The sequence below is a fragment of the Miniopterus schreibersii genome (genome assembly GCF_964146895.1).
Source record: "Miniopterus schreibersii genome assembly, chromosome: 12".
In the NCBI taxonomy this organism is placed as follows: domain Eukaryota; kingdom Metazoa; phylum Chordata; class Mammalia; order Chiroptera; family Miniopteridae; genus Miniopterus; species Miniopterus schreibersii.
The window spans coordinates 36,677,071-36,700,976 of record NC_138112.1 but is presented as its reverse complement, the minus strand read 5'-3'; the positions used below and the strand labels follow the sequence as shown (position 1 = coordinate 36,700,976).

The window sequence follows — 23,906 nt, the reverse complement described above, 5'->3', positions numbered from 1 at the left end:
AACCTCGTCTATCACTGTACCACAGCACTTTGCAGTCATTTAGAACAAAAGCAATGAGCAGGGTGTCACTGAAAGGAACTGATGGAACAACAGTGGACACTGTTGGGCACTTCCACCACAGGGACCTGCTTAATGTTTTCTGTGCATTATTGCACTCCACCCACTAGAAGCTCTAAGAAGGCAGAGGCTGGCTCTTGTTCTCACTTGGTCCTAGAACAGTGTCTGGTGCATTGCAAGTGCTCAGTACCGGCATGGTGAATGCCTAAATCCTCACAACCTCTATAGAGAAACTGAGGCTCAGAGAGGTTAAGTAACTCATTCAAGGTCTCATAGCTAGAGCTGAGGCTCAAACTGATCACAGAGCCATGCCCTTCCCTCTGCACCAGGCTACCACGGTCCCAACAACAGTGCTGGATAAATGAGGCTCCATAAAATTTTCTTTCCCTAAATAAAATTTTCTCAGAATTCTGCCAAATTTAGTTTGCATCCTTTGATCCTTGCCGGAGAGAAGCAACTGGGACAGGTGTGGGAAGAGGGAAACCTGCCTGGGATTTCCTCTGGGTTACAGACAGAGCATAGCTCCTGCCAGGCCAGATAACTTGACTCTGGAGGATAGGTCTGACCTCAGTCTGTCTGCTCCTGCCTGCCCCAGCCTCAGCCGGTAACCAATCCTCTAGATTTTCCCTTTCCCTGTTGGCCTGGCTCACAGGCATTCCTTGCTTCCAAAACTACAATGGTAGACCAGCCTTGGTCCTCATACACAATATGGGAAAGAATGTGCATTACCTGAACACCTACTGTATGCTGGGCATGGTACTGGGTGCTTTTCAGCCTCTCTTTACACTGGCCCTTGCATAGGCCTCCAAGGGGATCTATTCAAAAGGGGCCTCATGATCCAGGACCCTGGTCACCTTCCCATCCCTGCCTTGGGGTGGGACAAGGGGAAGGCAAAGGCATAGATGGCTGTTCTTGAGCTTTTGCCATTACCTTCCTGCTTATGGCTTATAATACAACAGAATCCACTCCTTAGTGGGGACCAGGTCTGCATGAGTGTGTGACATGCTCAAGTGCGTGCATATGACACTGTTTGCAGAGCTCATTCCTGAGGACTAAGTAAAAACTTTGCTATGCTGGCCAGAGCAATAATTAGTGGCAATTTCATTCTGAGAGATCTGTGCTCATAACTGGGCCTGAGGATGGGTCTGGGGTGGGTGAGGGGAGCAGGTGCACTGTATGACTGACCCAAGGGTGACTTCATGTCTCCTTGTTTTCAGAGTCCTTGGCAATAAAGATGTGTCCCAAAGAGGGAGCTGACACTGTCCCACTTCCCAGCAATGACATCCTCCTGGATGGGGCACAAATGCTGACCCCAGTGTTTTTGGGGCTTTTTCCCACTGCTTCTATCCTTGAAGGGAGGAACAGAGGGTGGGGTCCTTGGGGGCCTGTCTCTTCCTAGGACTTTGGCCCTGTGCTGTTGGCTCCAGGGTCACCTGGGCCATCACTAGATTTAGCCCTGCTTGGTGTTTTGGTGAGAACAGTAGGGCTCCTGCTTTCTGGACCCAGGCTTGGGAGAACTGGCTGGGTGGGAATGCGGGGCTTCTCTCATGCCCCCAGACTGGATTAGGTAGCCCTACCACTCCCAGCACTTGCTACTTCTGTGCAGCATTCACCACAGTGGGCTGAACTGCTCTTTGTTGCCTGTCTCCCCCACTCATTCATGAACACTGAGGCAGAGACTATTTTGTCTGTGTCCCTCTCTGTCCCACATTGAACCATAGTCCCTTGCTTTGCCTACTACCTCTCTACCAATTCCCCCTTTGACTCTTTCCTGATAGGTGACATGTTTTAGCCCTCTCCTCTTCTCTGCACACTACACTCTCCCTAGTTGAAAAATCTCATCCTTTCCCTTGAATTCCATTACCCTCTCTGTGCTGGAACATTTTTGAATCTCAGCTTCCAGTCCACACCTCTTCAACTGATTGATGAATGACCGCTTACACATTTCCATCTGGCTGTCTCTCAGGCATGCCTTTTAACAATTCCAAACCTCAGCTGCCCACCTTCCTCGCCAATTTGCAGCTCATCCTGCATTCCCTGCCTCAGCTGATGGCAGCACAGCAGTCCAGTCACCCAGGTCAGAAATCCTGCCGCTTCTCCTCCTTGGCTCCTCCTTCTCTCTTCCCATCCAATCACTGAGCCCTGCACAGTTGACCTCCTAGTAATTCTCCCCATCCCAGGCCCGGCTTTAGATAGGCCTGAACTCTTCAACAATCTCCTCACTGCTCTCTTTTTCCTTCCATCCTCTCACAGCTACCAACAAGAACTTTATAAAATGAAAACCTGACCATGTTTCTCTCTCGTTTAAAATCTTTAAAGGCTCCCTATGATCCACCAAATAAATCTATGCTCCTTTGCCTGGTATTTTAACTGGCTCCAATCTATATAACCCATGTCATCGCCACCACTCTGTTCTCACTTTCCTCTGCATTGGGCAGTACTGAACAGATGTAGTTCCTGGGGCAGGCTGCCTCATGCCCCTATGCTCTACGTATCTGATGTCTGCTGCTGGCCCTTCTCCACTCTCTTCACCTGTCAAACACATTCATCTTTGGAAGGTCTGCTGAATTACCACTGAATTACATTAGTCAACAGAGCATTTCCCTGATGCTGTGGGCTCTGGCAATGGTTGGAGTAGGACAAGGTCCCTGTCCTCAGGAGCACATATGCATATATCTGGCTAAGTAAACTCAGATGGCAGCTTTGGTCAATGGAACCAAGGGCATAAATATCAGAAACTGAAGTGGGCTAGTGGGGGCTGCAGAAGGGAATTATCAACTCCCAAAAAGCAGTCGTGGAATGACAGCAGTAGGGGAGGGGTTGACAGGGCTTCCATGTGGGGCCAACTGTATTTCAGTCAGCAGTTGCTCTCCTTCCTTCTGGGCCAAGGAGGCCATCAGAGGTACCTCTCCAGGGATGTCAGAGGCCAAATGGGCTGCTGGACTCTCCCTTCCTGTGAATGCTTTACTGCCAATCTACCTTTCATCTGGCCCCAGCTGCATGGAAATTATTATTTAAGCTGCAGGCTCTGGAACTGGACTGCCTGGGTTCGAACCTGGATTTCCTCTTTGCAGCTATGTGATCATGGATGAATTACTTGTCTACTTTAGTTTCTCCATTTGTTACATGGAGGCAATAATAATAAGTATCTTCATAAGGTTGTTGGGAGGATTAAAGGAATTGCTCCATGTAAATTTTTTAGAACAGTACCTGGTATATAAAGTACAAACATATCAACTATTATCATGTGTCCTTTCCACCTGTCTACCAGGCAGGGAGTCCTGGAGGGCGGTTTTGGGTCTGGTACATAGCTGAATACCTGAATCCCATCAAGAGTCTGGAACAGAGCAGGAGGTCTCAGAGCACAGGTGTAACTGAATATGTGACATCTGGACTGGTCTTCATTACACAGCAGAGGGTCTGGGGATAGGGAGTAATTGAGGAGCTAGGCAGACAGTGACAAAACTCAGGCAGGGGTAAGGATGCTGGGCCAGGTGGGGAAGGTGGTGGGAAGCTGTAGGGATGTTTGAATGTGGGTCTTCTTGGCTTGGTACCTGGTCTGCTATTTGGTCCAGGGGGAGTTTCTTCATGCACCTCATCTAGTGCACTTGTGACATGGGAAGCAAAACTCCTTCCTGTTTTCCCTGGGCTGGAGGGGCTAAATGGTAAAGGTGGGCTGGACTCCATCTGGCAACATGCTGACTAATATAGCTCCTGCGAGGGAGCAGAAGAGAAGGCTCATCCTGGTTCTTCAGATCCTGGAAAAGGTGGAGGTCACCCTCTCCATGATTATAAGCTCTCCCTCCCCAGCTCAAGGGAAGGAGTGATACAGGGGAGAACTGAGCTCTGAGATCAGATATATTTGCAGCCCAATCCTGGGTCCTCCACATAGTAGCTCTGTGGCCTTGGGCAAGTCATTTATAACCTTTGAACTTCAATTTCTTCATCTGTAAAAAATGAGATTATTTCTACCTTGCCTGGCTGTTGTGATGATTAGTGATACCATCTGTAAAGTCTTTAGCACAGCCTAGTACATAGAATGTGCTGAATAAAAGGGGTTCTCCTCATTTAGAACTTACTCCACGTGTGTGTGTGTGTGTTGGTTGGTGGGAGGGGGTTCGCTTTCTCATTTGTGATGAACTTGGAGCTCCTCAGAAGAGCTCCATGAGCCTGAAAGGTTCTTGGAGCTTATCTTGGATCCAGCCTTCTTGTTTGTCACATGAGATCCCTGATGCCTACAGATGAAGCAGAGCTGGAACTACAAGTTCAGGTCTCTCTCTCCTTGCACCTCTGCCCCACTCTGTCTCTCTGGAAGGTAGCCTGGACAGTGACGAAATTTCTACTCTTGGGCAGTGCTGGTCTTCTCTTGAGAGCCCGGCCTGGGCCCTGGTTCAGAGAGGGGGTGAAGCCACATCTGCTAAGTGCTCCCAATGTACACAAAGGGGAGCAGCAAGTCGAGGAATGATCAGACAGGCCTCTGGGTCCTTAGTTCCTACTGTTCACAGACCCCCATACCTCTAGGTGTCCCTGCCTCCATTCTGGCCCAAGCTGACTTTCACCTCATCAAACAGCTGCAGCATGATGGTGAGCACATCTGGATGGGCCTTGTCCACCTCATCAAAAAGCACCACAGCGTTGGGGCACTGTTTCAGCTTCTTGGTCAGCTGGCCACCCTCCTCATGGCCGACATAGCCTGGTGGGGACCCGATAAACTTGGCCACCTGGGGAAAAGAAGGAAATATGCTATGCTATAAAGGCCTTTCCATGTTTTTAGTTTCCAATTTGGGGGAAGCACGGGGAGATGGCTTTATATACACTCTTAAGACTGCCGATCTCAACAAGGAGTGTTGGCTGTCTCTTGGGGTGGCAGAATTCCTGCCACAATGGGATAACAGATAGATCTTTTCTACGTTTATTCTTCAGAGCAAATCCTATGCAAAGAGATCATATGCTGCACACATATGCCCCCAAAGGACAAATCCCAAGGCTGCTGGAATGATCTCAGGCTCAAATGACAAGCCACATCAAAATACCCAGGCCCTCCAATCCACGCTTTCCCGAGGACTCTCACTCACCTCATGCCGCTCCTGGAACTCAGACATGTCCAGCCTGATGAAGCCCTGTGTGGAAACAAGCAGGAGTACAACTGGCAGTAAGGCAGAGGGAAGGGTTAAGGAGAAGAGTATCTCAAATATCCTCTAGGCTTTCAGACCACACCAACTCAAGATCTATCCCATTCTTATGATATGTTCTTTCTGGCTCCTTGCCTCCTTTTCTGTCATCATTCCCTACATGATTCCAGTCCCTGCGTTAACGAACCTAAGTGATATGTCTGCTCTTCTAAATCTGGCCCAGGATGTCTCTTTTCTCAGGCAGGCTTCTCTTGGTCTGATTACCACATCATCCACCCAGCCCCTGTTCTTCCATCCACTCCACATTTCCTGAGCGCATGCCTGTGTGCTGGGCACTGGAGCTACAACAGTGAACAAGGCTTGGTGTCTGGCCTTGAGGGGTACTGCTCAGTGGCGAGGCAGACATGGACAAATTTAGTCATGATCAGCGTGGATCATGATGACATGTAGGGGAGCAACAAATAGCCAGACAGGTCCATGGTGCCCTGCTCTCACCTTTGCAAGTCCGTGTGGGCACATGCCCCTTTAGTTTACTTTTCTTTTAAACAAATAAACCTTTTAATTTATTTACGTTTCCTCATTTCATCTAAAAGTCACTCATAACGTAGCTTGGAGCCTTTCTCTCACCACTGCTGGGCCTAGGGGTGATCTCCAAGGAAGTGGTCCTCTGAGGTGAGGTCTGACCAGGATTAGCCCCAGGGAAGAGAACACTGGGTAGTGTGGCATTTGTGAGTCAACACAGGCAGAGGACACACTTCTTTTCATGAAGAATTTAGGGAGTTATAAAGGCATTCACAGGTGCTATCTCTCTACCCATACCAGGGTTCCCCACACTCTGCCCTGGCTTCTCTCTTACTGGCACATGCTTCTGTTTGAGAGAGCACACTCACTGACCACAGGTCTCTTGAGAGCTGAGGATGATGGGGTGCCAAGATGCTGGGAGGGAGGTATCTATATCTGAAATGCAGGCCTTAGCTCAGTCTCTGGTCTGAAATTCACTCAGTGATGTACTTCTGGTTTTTCCTCTGTCCTGTCACTCTGTATCCGAGGTACAGAGTGAGCCCCAAGCTGGCAGCCAGGGGCCTTGACTTCCAGTCTCAGTTCTGCCACTATCTGTGTGGCCTTGGATATGCTGTCTCCCCATTTTGAGCTGTAGTTTTTCCTGTGTAACACAGGTCCTTGTTTCCTCTCCTAGTCTCACCAGGGGCCTGAGGAGAGGACCTAACTCAGAGGTGGGAAAGGGCTTGGGAGAGTTATTAAGGTCATGTGGGGGTGATCCCTGCTATCTGAGCACATGGGCATTAGCCAGCAAGCATTTTCAGAGGGCCTCAGACAGCTCAGCCAAGAGAAACACAGGCTTCAGGAAGGGTGGGAGGACATACATGGGGAAGCTGGGAGTGCTGCCCAGAGGGAGCAATGGGCTGGAAGCCAAGAGATGGGTGTCTGATAACAGCTGACAGTCACTGAGTGCTTACTATGTGCCTGGCAATGTCTAAGCAAGCTATAAAGGGCTCAGAACATGTACAAGTCTATCATCCCCATCTTACAGATGACAAAACTGAGTCACAGATTAAAGTAACTTGCCCAAAGTCACTCAAGGTTGACAATATGGCTCCAAGTCTATGCTTTTAGCCATTTACTGCCTCATATTTCCGGCTCTATCAATCAGTTGGCTCTTGGCAGTCTTCATCTGAAAAGTTCTAAGTTTTGTGCCCAGATATCAATGCCCCAGGATACTGGGAGTATAGACTAGGGCTTACTTCTATCAAGGGATCTGGGTTCTCACCCTATTCTACTAATTTGTTAAGTAAATTTGAACAAGTCTCAGGGCTTGATTTTCTTGACTGAAATAATTTTGGTTTCATATGAGCTTAGTTTAGGGTTATCTAGAAGAGAGGCAATGATAATGACAGTCATATTCAACACGTATTGATTGCTTACTGTGTGCCAAGAGTGGTGTTTAGCATTTTATATCATTATCTCATTAACATTCATAATAATCCAATGAGATAGGCACCATTATTGAACCCATTTTACAGATGAGAAAACTAATGCAAACTGTGATCCCAGCCAACTCCACATAGTTTAGAGTTGGGATTTGAACACAGGCAGTTGGACTCAGATCCTTGCTCTGACCCCTCTGTCATACTGCCTTGTAACTGCAAGTCTTATGGCTCTACTACCCTATTTCAGGATGAGATCACAAAATAGCACTAAGGTTCTTTCTCAAGGATTATTAACCCTAATAATGGGAATTAATAAAGCTGCTAAATTTGGGAGGAATAGTAAAGGGTAATGAGAGAAAAAATAAGCTCAAAGATCTGATAAAGAAATTATAGTGGTACCTTGGTTTTCGAATATAATCCATTCTGGAAGACCGTTCGAGTTCTGAAACGTTCGAAAACCAAGGGATCAACAGCCGACAGCTAGGCCTCAGGATCTGGCCCTCAGCGGAAGCCGTGTGGCATGTTCAACTTCCGAGGTGTGTTCGAAAACCGAAGCATTTAATTCCGGGTTTATGGCATTCGTAAACTGAAATGTTCATCAACGGAGACATTCGAAAACCGAGGTACTACTGTATAAAAATGTGCAAACAATGCCCGGTGAGGCATCTAGGTCTGGAGATCTGAGTGACTCTACAAATGAGGCAACTAAAGATCAGAGAGCCAGAGCTTGAATTTAAGTCACCAACTCCCAAGGCAGTACTCATTTTATTTAGTCAGGCCAATTTAACACTCGGCCATGTGCATGACACTTCCCACACATCACTCCTTGGGTCCTGCAGGCGTCAGGTACCCTGGTTAGATAGCTTATAATCCAGGGCTCTTGGATTTTGAAGGTCTCAAACAAGCCTGTTACATGGCCAGAGAATGTCTATGCTAAACACAGATTCTGTAATCAGGGGTTCTGTAGATGCATTACCTATGATTAAAAAATAAACACATGAATGGTTACATAGGACTTCTCATGCCTCTCATCTCCCTATGTGACACGGGGAAAAGTTGACAAATTTACAATCTAGCCTCCTATTGCGTGTGAGAACAATGATACTGAGAGAAGAGTTGAGAGACTGGCCCTGGCCAGTGTTTCTCAGTGGTTAGAGCACTGGCCTGCACAACGAAGGGTCATGGGTTCGATTCCTGGTCAAGGGCACATACCTGGGTTGTAGGTTTAATCCCCAGCCCCAGTCAGAGCACATGTAGGAGGCAGCCGATCAATGTGTCTTTCTCACATCAATGTTTCCTCCCCCCACACACCTTCCACTCTCTCTAAAAAACACCAATGGAAAAAATATCCTCAGGTGAGGATTAACAACAAAAAATGAGTTGAGAGACTGGATTCTGATTTTACTTCCTCCTTTAACAACTGACCACGGACAGATTCCTTAATGCTGTAGGGTCAGTTTTCTCATCTGAAAAGTAGGTCTAATTTAGCATCTGTGCTATTTTCCCCCAAGATCAGATAAGACAGTCACCGGGGCACTGATGTGGGAAGTGTGAGGTGATGAATAAACACGAGACAAGGGAGCAGGCACTTACTACGTGCTGGAGCCTGAGCTCATTTGATGCTCATGACAGCCATAGAGCACTGGACAGCCTCACTGAGACGAGAGAGCTGAACTGTACAGGGGGGTAAAGTAACCTGACCAGGGCCAGTAGAAATGGAACCTGTGTCAAAGAATGACTGGCTCCAGAGTCTGGACCACCCAGCCCACGGTCTCCAAGGGGTGATGGCGTTACTTCCTTCTCCTAGGCGAGATACGTATTGAAAGATGCCATCAGAATACCCTGCACTGGTATAAATGTGCCTCCAACTACACTGATGCTCCAACTGAAAAACGACTTGCAGCATCAGTCTTTTCACAAGCCCCCTCGCCTTTCTACACCAGCAAATCAGCAGATACTTTCCTTCTACTTCCACTGTGTATGAAGACACATTAAGACAGCTCAGATAAGGGGATTATAATTTGTAATTAAATATTAACCTTTCTGACAGTATTAAAATTAAAACACTCAGAATTCTTCATCCCTAATCAGGTGGTTCCTGCCTGTAACTGCATCTTCCCTAATAGTCTTGCTAGTTTATGGCTCTTTCCAGAGTGCTAATTGTTTCAATCGCTGCCAACCTGATGAATTGTCTTAAAAATGCTATTTCAGTTGGAGCATATTAGCATGTCATGTGCTGCTTCTTGCCTGCCTGCCTGTCAAGTGGGTCTGCTCTGGGTTTGGTTGAGGCAAAGCATAGCTACTGGCACAGCCAGTGAGGTTTAGAAGGCTTCAGCCAGTTACTAGGCGGAAGAAGGCCATGGATGCAGCTCAGGAGGACACAGCCTGAATTACCTTGTTTCTGTGGCTGCCAGGCCCTCAGAAGGTGGCAAAGGGGCAGCTAGGTCAGAAGTGGGACAGGAGGTGCCTGGGGCTCTGCTGCTGGGGTAGTTTGGCTGGTGAGGCCTGAGCAATTCTTATCACCTCAGCTGAGAAGGCATTTCAGAGAAATGAGGAAAGGGCACCTGAGGTCATGGGCACCCTGTGGTGGTTGGCAGGGGGACCTTAGCCTCTGCACTGGGAATAAAAATAGCTTCAAAAAAATTCTTAAAAAAGAAATAAAAAAAGAAATCCTATTTAAAAGTTCATGTGGGGTGGAGAGAAATAATGAGACACCATCTTGTTCCTACTTGTTTTCTCCTATAGGCCCCAAGACTCCCTCTGGGATGGCCTTGATGCACAGTAATGGTGTGTTTCTGAAGCTGTTTTCTTCTTCAGGCTGAGTTTCTCGGGGCAGGGAGAATGTCTAAACACACACAGTTTTTTGAGGAACTTGTATAATTCCTGGCACAGAGCAGGTGCTTGAAAATATTTTAAGGATGAATCTCACTTGGTTCTCCCAAGTGCCCCAAGAGTCAGGGCAGGCAAGGAGTAGCCTTCCTATTTCATAGATGAAGAAACTGAGGGACAAAGAGGTTGGATAACTTGCCCAAATTCCTGGCAAGTTGGGGTGGCCGAGTTGGGGTGAGAGGTGAGGCCTACTTCACGGGCCAGAGCGTATTTTTTTTTTTTTAATCCTCACTGGAGTATATGCTTATTCATTTTAGAGGGGAGGGGAGAGAGGTGAGAAAGAACATCAATTGTTTACCTTCCATAGGTGCTTCGATCGCGATTGAACCCACAACCTACATATGTGTCCTGACCGGAAACAGAACTCCCAACCTTTTAGTACACAGACGACACTCTGACCAACTGAGCCACACTGGCCAGGGCCTTAGCCTGTCTTTTTGATTGGCTATTGCCAGACTCAGGAAGCCTAGGGTTTTATGGGCTAGTAGGAGTGGCGAGGTCTCAATAGCCTGAAGATCAGGCGTAGGTCCCATCCCTTACCTTTTTGGCATCTTTGTGCATATATTTGGCTGTCTGCTTGGCCAGCTCTGTTTTTCCTAGTAAGAAAGGAGGGAGAGGAATTGGGTTAGGACCAGGTAACTATCTCCTGGAATGAAAGAATATTAGAAATGTATGGACACTGAAAATAATATGTTTTATGGATGGAAACGTTGAATCTTGTAGAGGGTCAGTGACTCTCCCAAAGTCGCCAAGGAAATTAAGGGTGAAGCTGGGACCGGAATAAAAGTGTGAATTGCATCTTGATTTTTCTGTGGATGGGATTGAAGCTTTTTCTCTATAGCAGCATCCTAAGAGTGGGAGGTTGACTCTTATAATCCAGACCCAATTTGTTCTTTGAAGTTCAGCACAAACCTTGCCCCTCCAGGAGCACCTTGATCTCCTGGCTCACTGCACTGCATGTCTCTAGACACCCATAACCTTGCCATCCAGCAGGCCTGGAGCCACAGACCAATTAGAGACAGGGAGGGCACCTCTCCTTGGCTTCACAGACTTTCTTTGTAATGTAAAGAGAGAATGACAATACCAAAGTGGTGGCTCTGATGGACATTTGGTATGACGGTCAAGCCTTTGGAAATCACTGTCTAGTTTAGGAAGTCAAGTTCTATAGTATCATGGTGAGGGGATGGTAACCTTTTTGGACCCTATATCTGAGGGACAGCTAAGCCCATAAAAATGCTGAGAGGGAAAGAGGAAGCAACAAAATACCCGAAATTCCCCATCAAGAAACGGCAGGAGGTGGTGGAGCTGGGGGAGTCTGAGGGCAGAGAGTGAGAGGGCAAGAATGCCTCAGCCCAACTGGCTAGAAAAATACCCAATCCATTTTACCGTAGCCAATTTTGCTATGCATCTAGCACTGTACCGGCCCTCAGGGACTTCCTTTAGCTTCCTAGAAGGTTACATCTCAGGTTGTATTGAATAAGACTGATGTGCTGGGCAGTGGAGCTGGTTTAACTGTACCCAAAGGGCAGCCTTGGGGGATGCAGAGGGGCTGGAGCAAGGCTACTAGGCCCCAAAGAGCCTGGCCCTCCAGGTGAATGAGGCCCTGCACCCCAGCTTCAAGAGAGAAGCAGCCTTCTAGCTATTCCTACTGTGACAGATGATCCTCTTGCTGGCTCTGTAATTTGGAGGCAGTTGTATTGGGAGCTGGAGTTGAACTAGAGGTAGGTGGCCTGATCGTGGCCCACAGCAGCTGGGGCTCCCCCAGCTCTTCTTCCCCACTGGCTGATCTGCTCTTATTACCTATTCCAGATGATCCCAAGAAGAGGAAGACCAGAGGGTGTTCTTCGTCATACCAGCCATTCTCCTTCCTCCGGATCGCTATGGCCAACACACAAGACGGGACGGGGAGGGAGGCAGATAAATCAATGACACAAAAGGCAGGATAATTATCACTAAGTATACAATATGTTTTACTGCTCTGCGCCCACTCAAAGTCCTCACTACCATTAGTGCTGCCTAATCTGATTAGCTGGCAAGGCCCCTAGAGATACCTAATCAGGTTAGCATGGATTTGGAAAGCTGCCCAGAGCAGATTTCGGATAAAGTTTTCCAGGATGAGCACTCAGCGTTGCCAGGGAAACTGCAAGGCGGGTGGATGGTGAATGGAGGTGAAGGGGGTGGGGGGTTGGTGAAGGAGAATTTGAGAGGAACTTTAGCTCTCAGCTGGTTACCCATCTACTTACCATTGGTGGGAGACTCTGCCTCCTATGCAAATGGAAGAGGCAGAAGCCCACAGGAGGCCCCTGAGGATATGGGGTATGAGCTCTGGACTCTTTCCCATTTGGGAAAACCAAGGTCTGGTCTGCCGTCTGGAAATATAGTCAAACACATTTTCTGGAAGCCAGTTAAAGGTAGTGTGGAGCTCAGGGCCACTTGGTAGTGCGAAGGGGTGGGCCACTTGGTTGGCATCTCCACTAACCATGGCATCCAGGTGTTTGGTGGGGGAAGAAATTGGGGGATTGGAAGGGATCTGTACCAGGTTCCCTAGGGGCACAACTAGCTCTGCTAGAACAAAAGCGTATAATGAAGGGTTGTGCATTTAAGGTAAGAAAATTACATGCCCAAGTCCAGAGTGGGAGAATCAGACTCAGAAGCGTCACTCAAGTATAAGAGCAGGAGGCAGAATAAGGCAGAACAATCAGATGAACCATTTACTGAACATAGTATCTATTAGGCACAGCTGGAAAAATCACCAACATTTTATTACTCAAGACCTACACAACATGCGCATGACCCCCCCAGTCGGGGGCATGCAGGAGGCAGCCAATCAATGACTCTCTCATCACTGATGTTTCTATCTCTCTCCCTCTCCCTTCCTCTCTCTGAAATCAATAAAGATATATTAAAAAAAAAAAAATGACCTGCACAAACACCCCAAGAGGAAATTCTCAGCTCCATTATTCTGAACAGGAAACTGAGGCAAGAGAGAAAGAGACTTGCCTACGTCACAATTAGATTACTAGTTGACTGGTAGAGATGGCAGAGTCGCTTTTCTCTCTAAACTGGTCCTTTTGTGTCACATACGCTGCTTTAAAAAGTGGGTATCATTCTGAGTTGCATTAATGGTTACATGGCAGTCAGAAGCAGGAGGGGGACAGAGTGCTGTGCAATGTCAAAGAGTTTGCAGATGGAACCACATGTATGGTCTGGTCCCCAGAAAGTCAGGGGCAGATTAGAAAAGGGATGTATGTCAGAGAACAAGGCCTGGAAACCAAGTCAACTAAAAAAAGAGTTGATGGTCTTAGGGATGTGTCTACCAGTCTTGAGGTGTAAAGATCCTAAATACTATACTGCGTGGTACAACCCATGTGGATGGGTTTCAAAGAAGAGACTGCAGAAACCAAGGAAGGCTTTTTGGAAGAAGTGGGATTGATGATGTATCATGGAGGCTGGGTAGGATCTGGAGAGGCAAAGGTGGCCAGCATGACAGAAGTGGAGAGACAGGAACACACATGAGCAGTGGCGGGTAGAATCAGATTATTAAGGTCTCAAATGCTAGGAGTTTAGGTCCGTATTGTGGTCTTTCTCATATCAATCTCTAATGGTGCTACCTCAGGTACTTTCTAGTTCTGGTTTCAGCAGAAACAGATGGAAACTGTGTGACTTCATGAACGTCACACTAGCAACTTTGCCTGCCCGGGAGACACTGCCTGAAAATCCTGAGAGGGGCCTGAAAAAATGCAATCCAATCTCCTGCCTGGGCTAGGTCCAAGGCATCACTAAACTCACTGGCCCTGTCCTCTGTAAGGCCTGGCTCTTCAGGCAACCCAGAGGCCCCACAGGAACCTGAAGGCTGAGGATGAAGGGGAGAAGTCCAAGCCTGGCTGAGAGGGAGTCCCCAGTGTCCTGAGAGAAACAAGAACCCAGGGGTGGGGGTATTTGGGGAGGTGGAGATATTATAAAACAGCAAAGGCTAGACTTTTGCAAACATTAGGAGTGAATGTCTGTTGGGGTGATAGTGAGGGATCATCTGAAAGGAGTCAAATTCTTCCCAAAATTGGCTGACTTGAGAATCTAGGTTGAAAAGAAGCTGAGCATAAATTGGGTTCAGGCTTCATGGGGTATCTGGGGAGGGAAAAGTGCCCAGGTATCACTTAGACAGGTGGCCTGGGGGGGGGGCTCCCCAGGTGTCAGATACCTGAGGTTCTGATCTGGACTGCTCTTTCAGGGAAGCTATCCAGTCCCCCGAGAGCTGCACAGCACTGGGTGATGCAGCTCAGACACACTGTGGAGAATGTGCAATTGGATTGTGCCTGGGGCCATCTTTCCCCTTCTTTTCTAATAATGCACCTGGGAGAAAGCTCTTTATAATGCCAGGCAGACCCCTGCACAGCTGTCCCTGGTCAATTCTGCCAGACCCAGGGCACGAGTGTGGGGTGGGCTTGATCTGAGCTCCCTGTGAAACAGGTGAAATGCCAACCATTAAACAATTACAACTCTGGATATTTCTAATAATATCTGAAGAGAAAAATGGCCAAACAGATGGTATTCGACAGAATGAAAAATGAAAGCAGCTAGGAAGGACTGGGGAAGGTGGGCTCCAGGGGGTGTGGTTGGTAGTGTGGCTGAGGACCAAGGCTGGGAGCCTGGAGGGTCCTGTCAGGCCAGGACAGAGGCTGGAACAGACAGAGACCTGAATAGGCCCATGCAGGATGTGGCCATAGGTACTGGTGCTCTCACTGTGAACCAGCGAAGGCAGCATCTCACTCTGCTAACGCTTCACAATCTCTAAAGAGCTTCTGTAGACATAACTTCATTTGAGCCTCTTTATGAACCTGTGAGGCAGGCAGGGCAGGGAACCTGATTCCACTCTATAGATGAGGAAATAATGTACAAAGAAGTTAGGTAACTGGCTCAAGGTTACACAGGTAGATAAATGAATACCCTGGGCTTTACCCCTCTGTTCTGGCTAGCTTTTGAGGAGTTGAGGGAAAGGCCTGCCTCAGCCATAGCACCTCCTCATACCCTTGCCTTACCTGGAAAGCTGTCTGGCTTGAGCAGCCATTCAACACAGGGTTTCAGGAGCCCTGTCCCCTGACCTCTGCTCTTGGGCGTGAGATGGTGCCAGGGTTCCCTTTACTGGCTAGTCTCATCCCTGCAAGCTCCAAGTAGGCTTAGATGCCTCTCCACATGTGGGACCAGAGCCAGTACCTCCTTGCTGGGTTCTTCCCTTACCAGAGCACCTGCTCCTGGCCATGTCTACCATTACTGGACCATCTTAAAACTTACCTGCAACTTTTTTTTTTTTTTTTTTTCATTGATTTCAGAGGGGGGGGGGGGAGAGGGAGAGATAGAAACATCCATGATAAGAGAGAGTCATTGATTGGCTGCCTCCTGCACATCCCCTACTGGGGATTGAGCCTGCAACCCAGGCATGTGCCCTGACCGGGAATCAAACTGTGATCTCCTGGATCATAAGTCGACGCTCAACCACTAAGCGATGCAGGCCAGGCCAGAAGAGTTTTTTACAAAGCTCACTCCAGCTGAGAGAAGTGATTAAACCAGGAAAAAAGGAGGTAGAGAGACCAATGAGGAGGCTACTGTGTAGTTCAGAGGTCCTGAGCTGGAGCAGTGGTATTAAGAGCAGAGGGGAGAGGCCAGGTTTAAGATGCATTTAAGAGGTAGAATGACAGAGCTTGATACTTGATGGGCTCTAAGGGGGGAGGAGAGAGGGAGGGGCCAACAAAACATCTAAGTTTCTATTTAGGAGACCAGTGAATGGTGGTGCTTTTAGTGAGATGGGAGCACAGGAGATGGGCAGGTTGGAGGAGGGGGACAGAGTCTAGCTCTGAATGTGCTGAACAGACAGCTGGTGGCCTTCCTGAGAACGATGGTGGGAAACTGAGGTTCTGAACTCCAAGGACATCTGCCTGACGGTAGGAGGCATCCCTTTCTACCCCATGACCAGGAACAGCTCTGGATTCTGGAAGGAATGCCTTGCTTTCAATGCCAAGGCTCTAGCTTATGGTATGTAGGTTGGCCCAGCTTTGGCTCCAGTGACCTAGAAGACCAAAGAGGCCATAGAGGCCTGGGTTGTGGGGTTGGTGCGTTATCTCCACCATTTGTAAGGTGGTAACTGTGCGCCAGCCTTGCTAGAAGCCCTGCAGCTGGGGATCACACTGATAAATTCACTGTATTACTTTGCACAAATCAATATCCCAGCACTTACCAGGGGTTGATGTGACCGAAATTGGTTTCAGCCAATTCAAGAGGGTAATAAATGGCCATTTATCAAATCAATTCATTCTGCGGCACTTCTCTGGCTACCCATCCTCATGGTACCCCTGGGTGCCAGGGTCTACCCAGCCAGTCCCTAGCACAAATCTGACACTAGCCTAGAGGATCCAGGGAGGCCTGGCCTACCCTCTAGATCTGCTTCCCATTCCTGTACCTCCTTTATCCTTGCGGTCCTAAGGCACTGGCTGCTGACTGCCTACCACAAACCCTGACCCAGAGAGTGCCTCCGGCTTCACCTGGGTGGGTAGCTGGACATTATCTCACCATTATCAGTGTGATCCCCAGCCGCAGGGCTTCTAGCAAGGTGGGCACATAGTTACTGCCTTACAAATGGAGGTGATGACCTATCGGCCCCACAGCCCAGGCTCCAATAGTCTCTTTGCCTTTTCTAAGGTCACTGGGGCCATGGTAGGGTCAACCTACATATCAGAGGCCAAGGAGTAGGGCCCTTCTGATCTGAGGCAGAGTTTTGGTGACAGAATGGAGCTTTGGATAGAAGAAAGCACTCAGGGCAGACATTCTGACAGCCCTTGGAAGGTGGGGAGCTGAATCATCTACTCCTGTGTGGGTCCGAGACAAGGGGAGACAGATGGGTGTGGCAGCAGAGGTCTGTAGGACTAGGGAAAGAGGCCAGCCTGGGGCTGGGACTAAGGACCAGTCCCAGCTTGAAGGAAACAGTTGTGGGCCTGACTTAAAGAGCACAGTGCCCAACCCTAGATGGTCAACATCTTAAGGACAGGGACTAGATTTCATTCAGTGTTGTCTGGCAGTGGAAAGCGCATGTGCTTTATATTCAGGTTGTCTGGATCAGCTCTGTAGTACACAGGAGAGGAAACCGATGCTCAAAGCAGCTAAATGACTAGCTTGAGTGGCACAGCTGGTAACTGCTGAGCTGCTATTCAAGCCTAGTTTGGTCTAAGTCTTCCCATCTCAATGTCTTCCCTCCCTCCCCCCAACTCTTACTTCTGGCAGCTTCTTATCTTATGGGATTGAGAAGCTGGTGAGAAACAGGAGGTCAAGGGAGCAGGCAGCCTGCTGGGAAAGGGCCATGTAAGAAGCAGAGGGAAAACACTATGATGCAGCTGCAGTTCTGGCCCAAGTGCACAGGAGACTCCAGTAGGAGATGCTTTCTTAGCTCTCTGCCCAGGTAATCTATCTCTCCATGGGCTACTCCTTCTCTCTCCAACCAGAGAGCTCCCAGGGTCTCCCCTCCCTCCATTTCAGACACAATGTTGGCAAAGAAGTGGGAAGTTGCCACCTCCAAGATGGTGGCTGAGGACGGATGTCTGTATCTAGACCCAAAAGGGCAGCTTGGTGTGGTTTGTGCCTGAGCAGTGGGGCCTTGTATATTCAAAAAAGCTTTCTCTGGCTCCTGTATGTGCCAGCAGGCAGCCTTCTGACCTCTAACTTGTGAGGCAGCTCTGGTCACCAGGACACTTTTATCTGCTGATTGGGTCAGGCCCCTGACAGCAGCCACGAGTCCCATTGGTGTGTGTGAGAATGATGAAGACCAGGCTGGGCTCTGTGTGTCACAGGGACAACTACCTTCACTTTTCAATTACTCCTCTAATTGGTTTCCTAGGGCTGAAAATGCCACCCCACGATATCCCAGAGGGGCACCACAATTTCAGCCTGATATCTCCTTTATCAGTGAGCAGAACCTGGCGCTGTCCCTGGCCACTGCTGAACTGCATCTGGTGCCACCAAATGCTTGGAGAGAAGAAGTAAGCAATATGTAAGTGGGACTGACTGAGATACCGCAGGGCAGAGGTTTTTAAACTTGAACTGAAGATCAGAATTGCCTGCAGGGCCTGTTAAAAACATGGGTTGCTGGGCTCCATCCTGTTTCTGATTCCAAAGGACTGGGGCGAGGCCTGAGATCTGCATTTCCAACGAGGTCCCAGAGGATATTGATGACACTGGTCCAGAGACCCTGCTTTGAGAGCCACTGCCTTGGGGGATATCCCCTTCTCTAAGCTGATCATGGGTTCCTTTGCCCTTGCTGCGTCTGAGGTCACCCTCAGGGGTCATGTACCTGGGTCAGAGAACAATGGTGAGGCCACCACCTTTAGCAGAACCCTAATCCTATATTTCTCTCCAGTGGGGTCAGCATGCGCAGGAGGGCCATTAGATTAGGGGTTATACCAGTGGGCAGTCTGGCTCCCAGGTGTCAAAGTATGGGACATAAGAACTTCTGGGGTGGAGAAGAAAGCACTTAAGACTTGTTCAGGATGTTTTCCCTAAAACTGAGCCAATGGCAGAAGACAAAGTTCTAGTTCTGGCTCAGCTGCTACATTACTAGTGATGGACAAAGCTCCCATTCCTCTCTGGGTCTCAGTTTCCCCACCTGAAAAGTAGGGATGTGGGAAACAATGGACCAGATGATGGTCAGAAATACATTGTAAACAGAGGAAAAGTAGCCTTGAGAAATTATTTAAGTGCTCTGTCTCAGCTTCCTCATCTGTAAAATGGGGATTTAATGGTACCAACCTCACAGGGTTGCAATAAGGATTAAATGACAGAACATGCAAAAGCTTATCACAATGCCTGGCACATAGAAAGTACCTGACAAATATGAAGTTGTAATATTATTAGCTACCTCCCCACAGTTACGGTGACAGCAGGATGTACACTTCACTGCAGCAGACCACGAGCTACCCTGTCCCTTCTGGCACTGGCTAGCATCTTAGATCCTCACCTGCACCCACTGTGGCGATGGCATTCTCCTGGCCAATGATGTGCTCCTTCAGCCGCTGCTCCAGTGGAAATCGGCGCCGCTCCTCAGCTTCACGTTTCCGCTGCTTCTCCTGGTACTGTGGGGGGAGAGCAAAGGTGGCTCAGGAGTGCCAGGCCCAGCGGCATCCCAGCAGCATCCTGGTTTCATTCTATCCTTGACCCAGGGGATAAAACAAGGGCCTGGCTCCCCAGGGGCCAGGATGCACAGCTCTGGCTCAGGACCACTGGAGGCCTAGTCCTTCCTCCGTCCTCTCATTCTACCCCTTCCCCCACCCCCTTACCTCAGATGGCCACTGCCCAGGAGTGTTGGCTCACTCTGCTAGTAAAATAAGTACTACTACTAAAATTACCCTTGACTCTGAAGTCTGACAGAAGACATGGGGTTGAATCCCAGCTTTATCACTTATAGAATGTGCTTATCACCTGGAGTAAGTTACTTCACCTCAGTTTATCTATTAATTAGGGATTAAATATGATGACGTATATAATGTGCCTAGCATTGTGGCTGGCACGCAGTAAGTACTTAGCAAATATAGGTCCCTTTCCCTTTCCACATATCCTCTTGAAAACCTTTTTTGGTTTTTAAATCAGAGCTATGAACACCCTCCACTTCAATGATACTGCATTTCAATTAAACACAATTATTCAGCAATGGCTATGTGCTGGGCCCTGTGACTACCATGATGGAAATGTGGGGCTCCGAGAAGGAAGAGAACTGTGTGCTGCCCCATGGGAGGTTCTAGTGATGATGAGTGCCTGGCATGTGCTGGCCCTGGGCGTAGTCCATTTCAGTAAAGGCACTTACGAAGCTGGGGGACAGGGGAGGGAAGCAGGTCTTAGAGCAGAGAATTCAGGAGCCTCCTTTCCCCTCAGACCCCTATAACACTGACAGATTTCTAGAAAGCAAGCTGCCACGGTAGGGCCCTGTCACTAAAGTTGTGGCTGCAGATTGCTCTTGCGGGCAGAGTGGATGAAAAATACCTGCTGCTTGGGCAGTGTTTTCCTGTTACGGTAGTGACCTTGACAGAAGTTAAAAAAAATAAATAGCAAACAATCCAATTTTGGTTGTTGCTATCAGTCTGTAACTGAAAGCTCCCATCAGTCCTGGGGTTTCATGTGGAGCAATAATTCGGTACCGATCCCAGCGGAGCGACGCTTGCCGGTTGGAATCCAGAGTGTCACTGTGCAGCTCCCTCAGGCGCCACATACATCACCTGGCTCTGACGACTCCAGTCATATATCTGCCTCCTCCTCCTCCTCTCTGCCCACCCAGGCCCTCTCAGCACTCAGGTCCACTAGGCTGGTAGGCTCTGATGGTGAGATACACACAGACTGGCTGGTACAGCCCTGGCCAGTGGGTTGGCTGGCTTGTAGTCAGTCAGGCAAACCATGGAGGGAGCTCACAGCAATGGAAGTTGGCCTCCCATGGTTTGTTGGGTCTGTTTCCTCACTTCCCCTCAGTAATGGGTATCCCTACCTCTAGGCCTTTTGCTCACACTGCTCCCTCACCAGTTAATTCATCTCCTTGAATTTTAGTTTCCTCATCTAACATGGGGATGGTACACATGCCTACCTTGCAGGATCCTTGTGGGATACTGGTGGGGATTAAATGAGATAGTGTATACAAAGCACCTGGCACAGTCTCTGGCACACAGCGAATATGTATGTAGAAGTGGTATGTGACAGACTCAAGTGGAGGAGAGCACAGTACCTGGCCCTTGGGAGGCCTTTGATAAATGTTACTTCTCCTTTGCTGCATTTTGATAACCGATTAGGTAATAACCCAGTGCCATTCATTCATTCATTCATTCATTCATTCATTTTTGTACAGGAACTCTTTAAACTAATTTAATTTGCATGGAGCTCCATACATAAAGAGAAGAGTTGCTCTGGCTCAAGCAGAAGCCAGGAGCCAAGTCCACTTGGATGCCCCACTGCCCCAGAAGTAGCCCCTGACTCCTTCCCCTAGGAACCCAGGGTACAGTCCCACCACCAGCAGTGTTCCAAGGACACCTACTGTGGCACATCTCTGCCTGTCAACTTTCCATATGTGGTACAGAATTCCGCCTCTAGGTACTTTCCATCCAATGATCTGTGGGGCCTCATAGAATATATCTTTTTCCTTTGCTGCATGCCAAACCTAATATGACTTTTTCGTCACTTTGTTGTTTTGGGTACAATCACCATGGCCTTCTTGTCTTCTCCAGGGAAACATTTCTACTTCCTGTAACTCTTCTTCAGTGTCATGATTTTAGGCTGTCTTAGAATTCTTGTTATTGTCTTGGGTAAGGGGAAAGGGTCATTAACTTCTATGGGGCTGAGGGTGGGGAAAGGTTACACCGTGATTTGGCTGGTTTCTCAGGAGCTTTCTAGACGACTCTGGGAAACATTTAACCTACGGCCTAAAACTGATTCTCCAACAGCAAGGAGCCCCAAATATCTATTCAGAAAAACTTCTGAAAATGCATAAGAATTCTGGATAAACATGTACAGGATACTGGGATTAAACCAGATAGAAGACTATTGCTTCATGATCTTTTCCTAATGCTTAGCACAGACTCTGTACCCCCAAAAAATATGTTGAATGAATGACTTGTGAAAAGCTAGCCCAGTGGAAGAACCTAGGAGAGGGAAATACTTGGTTTGCATATACTCTTCTTGGGAAAAAGGAGAGAGAATGGGAGAAGGCACTTTGTAAGGGTTCCATAAATGTGGGCTATGATTGTTCCTGGCTTTTTGGGGAGATGGGGAGGAAGGCTAGAGGGATTAAGGTTAAGGCCATGGTCTGACTGGGTTCTACTAGAGAAGATAAGCAGGTGACCCAGCCTGCAGAGGCAGAGAGTATTGGGCTGAGAGGCACTAGGAAGAAGCCACCCAGGAAAGCCAGAGTGGGGGAGTGATCATCTTCTTAATAAAAGCCATATGCTATTAGCTTCAGAAGCCCTTACCTGGAGCTAGCAGCAACCAGCTCCCTATGCTGCATCTTGGCTGGATAATCGCAGCCACTGGTTTCCATCACTCTTGATTTAATATGGCACCCCTCCTGGCTGTGAGTGCATTTACAGGAAAGGGCTGGGAGGCCGAGGCAAAGCCTAGTTGCACTCACTCACAGGTGGGAAGCTGGACTGAGTGGCTCTACAGGGGAAGGTTACAGGGAGAAAGGGTATGTCAGGCACCATTACTGTTGGGCATCCCTCAGGGAGCAAGTCTGATAATGAACCTGGCAGCGTGTTCACTGAGAGGGTAGCTGGGGCAGGGTGGTATAATGGGACTCTGGGAAAGAATGGGGGTGGAGGGAAGAGAAGAGAGGCCAAGCTGTAGTTTGCCTCTCACAGGAGTTCAGGGACACAGAGCCCACTGGCTGCTCACAGGCAGACTCAGGTATGCCCCGTCCTCTTGACTCCCTGACTCCTACCCCAGCTCACATCATAGTCAGGGTTTCTATTACGCCCTGAAGCTGGGGATGACAGAGAGCTGGGTGGGGAGGTCAACAAAGGGGACTAGGGGGCAACAGATGAGAAGGGAGGGGGATGATGACAAGAACCCTAAGTAGGGGGAATGATGACAAGAGGAGCTCAGGGGTCCAACAAAGGAGCCTAGGGGATGCAGAGCAGATAGAAGGGGAGACTGGAGGATGAGAGAGGCATCTATGGGACTTGAAAGTCTCTTGAACTGGCTCATAAAGTACATATTCCTGTAGAGGAAGGCTGGGCACAGAGCAGGCTTGGTGGCCACTATGTCAACATCCTGGATTCCATTCTCCTCTCTTCCAGACCATCCTCCTGTTGCTGCCAGAGTATTATTAACATGTAAATTGGATCATGTCACTCCTCTGCAAATATCGGGTTGATCCAGAGACAAGACTGGTGAGGAAAGGTTAAGAGGGACAAGCAGTGGCTGAAGTGAGAAAATGAGTTGTGTTCGACTCAGTGCATCAAACCAGGAGGCACCTGATGGTACTGTATCCTATAACTGGTGATGTTGACTTTGATCACTTGGTTAAGGTGGTCTGCCCCAGGTTTCTCCTCTATCATTTTTCTCTTTGCAATTAATAAGTATCTTGTGGGGTGAGACTCTGAGACTATGTAAATGTCCTGTTATTCCTCAAACTTCCATTCACTAGTGTTAGCATCCATTGGTGAGTCTTGCCTGATTTGGGAACAGCTGTTCTAATCCTCATAGCCCTATGAAGTTCAGAATATCTTATCCCTCCACATATAAAGTTAATTAAAAGAAGGTTCTACTGGTAGCAAGTAATAGAGATAGAACACTGACCCTTACAGTCTTGACTCCAGTGCCTGCACTTTCACCCTGGAGATAAGAGGCCTTCAGGGAGTTCAGAGTCTATTCAGGGAGATGAGACTTAAAACACAAATATCATACCTCTACTTTTAGCACAGGGCTACCTAATGAATTTACTGAAAATAAACATCAGAGGGTGTTCTTGCCAGAAATGCATAATCTGAATTGGATTATAAGGAAACCTTAGACAAACCCAAAGTGAGGGACAGTCTACATAACCAGTTAGTACTTGTTAGAATATCAAGGTAATGAAAGACTGAGGAACTGTTCCAGATCAAAGGAGACCATAGAGACAGACAACTGAATCCAACTTGGAATCCAGAATTTTCTTTTCTTATAAAGGGAATTATTGGGACAACTGGTAAAATCTGAATAACATCTGTGGATTAGTTAATGTCAATATAATGCTTTGATTTTGAGGATTGTACTGAGATTATACAAGAAAATGTACTTGTTTTTTGGGAAATTTATAGTTTAAGGATAAAGGGACATAAAGTGTATAACTTACTCTCAAATGATTCAGAAAAGGTATATCTCTATATAATTT

At 48.1% G+C, this 23,906-nt stretch overlaps 1 protein-coding gene across 2 annotated transcripts in view; it reads right to left on the bottom strand.

Moving 5' to 3' along the window:
- CLPB (ClpB family mitochondrial disaggregase) overlaps nt 1–23,906 on the bottom strand; it is a 135,002-nt gene that overhangs the window by 6,536 nt on the left and 104,560 nt on the right. For both annotated transcript variants that reach the window (XM_081154147.1, XM_081154148.1), the window contains exons 7-11: nt 19,020–19,134; nt 11,825–11,902; nt 10,565–10,620; nt 5,133–5,177; nt 4,617–4,778 (exon numbers count right to left, since the gene is read on the bottom strand). In XM_081154147.1, the coding sequence (XP_081010273.1) occupies nt 4,617–4,778; nt 5,133–5,177; nt 10,565–10,620; nt 11,825–11,902; nt 19,020–19,134 (456 nt within the window). The remainder of the gene's footprint in view (nt 1–4,616; nt 4,779–5,132; nt 5,178–10,564; nt 10,621–11,824; nt 11,903–19,019; nt 19,135–23,906) is intronic.